At 37.3% G+C, this 4048-nt stretch overlaps 1 protein-coding gene across 1 annotated transcript; it reads left to right on the forward strand.

Annotated features, from left to right (window-relative positions):
- Nucleotides 1-1616: 1616 nt before the first annotated feature.
- Nucleotides 1617-2141, forward strand: LOC116124851 (putative invertase inhibitor). Its single transcript, XM_031410609.1, has one exon. The coding sequence runs from the start codon at nucleotides 1617-1619 to the stop codon at nucleotides 2139-2141; it is 525 nt and encodes a 174-aa protein (XP_031266469.1).
- Nucleotides 2142-4048: the final 1907 nt, after the last annotated feature.

The raw sequence follows: 4048 nt of genomic DNA on the forward strand, positions 1-4048 counted from the left end.
TAATCATAGTATACTCTTTTAATAGCAAATGAAAGTGTAGAAATGGGATCATAGGAGATCAGGAGACCACGGGTGGTGTAAAATTATTGAAAATAAGTGCTTCAATCCAGAGACACTGGTCCATTACTGTTACATGCACAGAAAGTTATCCCTTAATTCCACCCCAGTTCCCTGTTTAAACCCTCTGCCATGAGACATTATGACGGAGATGACAGACAGAAATGTCTCTCTTTCATGAGACACCATTAACTAACAACAACTCAAGTGTTGCCCATGTCCTTCAATTACCTGACCTCCAAAACCGTACACTGACATGCAGATCCAACAATAAGATTCTCAGATTCATAATATGCAAAGCATTCAATTAACCTACATCAGGTGAAAAGAAAACAAACTGGAAGAACTAACTAAGGAAACGTAGTAGGATCAACAAACGACAAAAATAATTGTAAAAAGAAATGGCTGAAAGCTGATGCTTTTTACCCTCAAAGCCTCATGTAAATTCTTTTCTGACGTCTCTTCTCTGTTTTTTCAATGCTTTCATGATGGGTGCATTGCAGCAAGTTTCCCATCTAAAGCGTCCACTGCAAACTAAAGGCAACAAAATACACTAGTAAACACCAATCAGAGAAAAGAAAAGCAACGCCTACTGCAAAAATGAGACTAGAAATTCAACTTACCCTGTTCAATGCAATAATAAATTCTTCTGCCTCTTTCTCAAGAAGTCCAGTGATTGTATGTTTGTGGTTTCAAACCGTCCATAATGTCAACAACCAAAATTGCAACATACATAGCCCTAACCCCGTGACCTTTGGTTAGAAAAAGATTCATGACCAGGGGTAATAGACATTCTAATACAATCTAGTAACTTGTTTTACCAAGTCAACATAGCCCATAATGCGCAGATTGGCGAGCGAAGGTTTTCTTCAACCAGTTTAGAGGTTGCTTATCTTTTTCTTTTTCTGCAGCACCCGCTAACAATGAAAATACGGTAATAGAACTATCCTTTTTTTTTTTTTTCTCTGAGAACACATAATGTGGAATATTAAACTGTAGTCTGCGTATATTAATGAAGATAATAGTGGAATAGCTGTGCAATCTTTTGTCTAACAATCTGGACAGTTTCGAATGTAATTATTATAGTTGTTTAGACTTCATCTGCTAAACACTTACTTTTTTAGAATTTCTATAGTTATTTTTATATGTCGATGATTGAATTTTATACTTATCCTGAACTACCAACCACTTGACTGAGACTGCATGCCTAAATTAGCGGGGGCGACGGTATTCTTTCTTCATCAATCATCGCCTTAATCACCCATCTTCTATATTTCATTAATCTCTCCCTTATATATAAAAACTTCCCTCTTAACATAGTCTCAAGACTAGAGGTATATAAAGTTTACAAGGAAAGGTAATCAGAAGAAAATCACCCAAACTAGGAAGGAAATATAAACATATCTAAGCTGTATAAGAAATTAAAAAGGATACAATCACACAAAATAAGCTCATAACAATTAGAGAAGGTTGGATGCATATCAACAAGATTACGTTAGAGATCTCTAACAAGGTAAACTAGTATAAATTTTCTTATATTTTCATTTATCTGGAGAAAAATGGGTTTGTGTAGTGTTGTTGTAGCCTCTGCTTGTGTTATTTTGGTGGCATTTGTTATCATCACTCCCTCAGTTGGTGTCACCCAATCTGTCATTTCTTCCATTTGTAGCCAAACTCAGAACCAAGAAATTTGTGAGAGCATATTACTGAGTGACAATCGTACAAACTCTGCTGACCTCCCTCTACTCTCACTTATATCAATCGAGCTAGCCATGAAACAAGTTGACAAGAACTGTCAAGCTTTCTGTCAGTTTCATGACAACACTACTGATCCGGGATTGAAGATTTCTTTTGAAAATTGTGTAAGAATTTACCAAAATATGAAAAACATTATCCGAAAATATTACAAGCTGTCACAACAGAAACAGTATAAGAGCATTTGTGATTTGGGAAAGTTGACAACATTGGCTTACGATTGCGAGAATGGCCTCCCTTCAAACTCACCAACTGCTGCTATCACTGAAGATATGCTCCTTCATGCACAAACTGTAGCCTATACCAACTCATTTGTTGCCGGCTCTTAGTGGTTTTTTTTTTTTTTTTCCTTAATTAGTCTTTGTTAATTTTGTTCATAAAGTAACAGTATCTATAAAAATGTACATTCATGATGATGCTTTGTCAAACTAGGAATTGAATTTTCTGATTCAGTGTTGAAATTTTCTTCTGAGAAGAGTTTTTATAGAAACATCACTGAATTGCATGATTCTTGAGGCCTGGTTACAGAATATGCAGTGGTAAACTACTTGCTATCGATGACATTAAGCAGCCAGACTTGTATCGATCGAAACCGTAACTATCAACCAATATATTATTGAGAAATTGTAGTAATAATAAACATCTAACTAGGGAGATAAAGTAAATTGCAGTTGGCAGCTAAAGTTTATAGTCGATGAAGAAGAGACGTGGCCAACAAGTGGCAAGCTGACACGATTAACATAAACCATCTCATCAACATTTGTCACATTCTGCTCAAGGAAAACGAAATCAATGAAACACACACAAGAATATTACATTTACAACATTAAGGATAATAAACTCCATTACTTAGTCCAGCAGTAAGGACGAACCAAGGCGGCTGTAAATGGTCCAACCCATAATCCTAGGTTTGATTTTCTGTTGGGTGCAAAGTTAGTACCTTTGTCCAGCAGGTGATTATATTGTTTGTGGTTTCAAACCATCCATAACGTCAACAAACAAAATTGCAATATCACATAGCTCTGAACCCCGTGACCTTAGGTTAGAAAAAGATTCATGACCAGATAATAGACCTGGGACCTTCAGTTTCGCATCAGCTTTCCTCTCTGTTAGAATTAGAAGCAATACAAGTAGTAATCATCTACTTGGAAGTAATTATCCATTGGGTTAAGCGACAAGTTCATGTACAATAAATCGTTTTGCTGATATTAATTTAATATAACCAGCATTAAGAAAAGGAGGAAGAACAAAAATCCTCTTCCTCCTGATAACAATCTTAAAATGGAGGTTCTCCTCCTCCCAGGAAAGGAAGACCACCACAACTTAACCGATTAAAAAAATCGAAAAAGAAAAAATTATACTCCTATAAACAAGAAACGTGAATCCATTTAAAAAAAAAACCTGGATCTTCATTCTTCATTGAGAATCCGCAACCGCCAAGCGGCGGATGGGACGGTGATATATTGGACAACACCAGCATCCGATAACGCTGCCATTAATTGTTCCAAGGTCACTGGCTCTGCTTCAGGCGCAGTTTGATTGGTTGATGTTTTCATTATAAATTCTCTCCTTAACCGTTAGATCAATTCGATGCCATACGTAGAGTCCGATTTCTTTGGGACTAGAGAGTGCATGCAGGCTAAGTCAAGTCTTAAAAAAAAACCACGTTTAACATATAAGATGACATCGTATGCTACCATAATTTTGCTCCCTCCACCCCTAGAAAAATCAATTAGTTAACTACCATTTAATTACAATTATATTTAACATAATCGGACACACCCAAAATCCTGTATAAACATCCCACCACCGGTCCACCACCCTGTCCTTCATCAACTCATGATCAGAGCAATCTTCAAACCTTAAAAACAATCTTTCAAAGCTTTTTCCAAAGTTCCATTTCTTCAAACTTTTCAATATGGCTCCTACCATCACCCCCACCACTGTCACCAAAACCACCCCTCTCTCCAAGGCTCCAAGCCTGTCAAGCCGTGCATATGTGACGTTCGTGGCAGGTAACTGGGACTATTGGAAGGAAGTGATTGGGTTGACCAAAGGATTGAGGAAGGTGAAAAGCAGTTACCGGCCTCTTGTTGTTGCGATTTTGCCAGACGTTCCTGAAGAGCAGAGGAAGATTCTGGTGGATCAAGGCTGTATTGTGAGAGAGATCAAGCTTGTGTATCCTCCTCGGAACCAAACTTAATTCGCCGTGACTTATTATGGCATCAACTACTCC

The sequence above is a fragment of the Pistacia vera genome, unplaced genomic scaffold (assembly GCF_008641045.1).
Source record: "Pistacia vera cultivar Batoury unplaced genomic scaffold, PisVer_v2 Contig157, whole genome shotgun sequence".
Classification (NCBI taxonomy): Eukaryota; Viridiplantae; Streptophyta; class Magnoliopsida; order Sapindales; family Anacardiaceae; genus Pistacia; species Pistacia vera.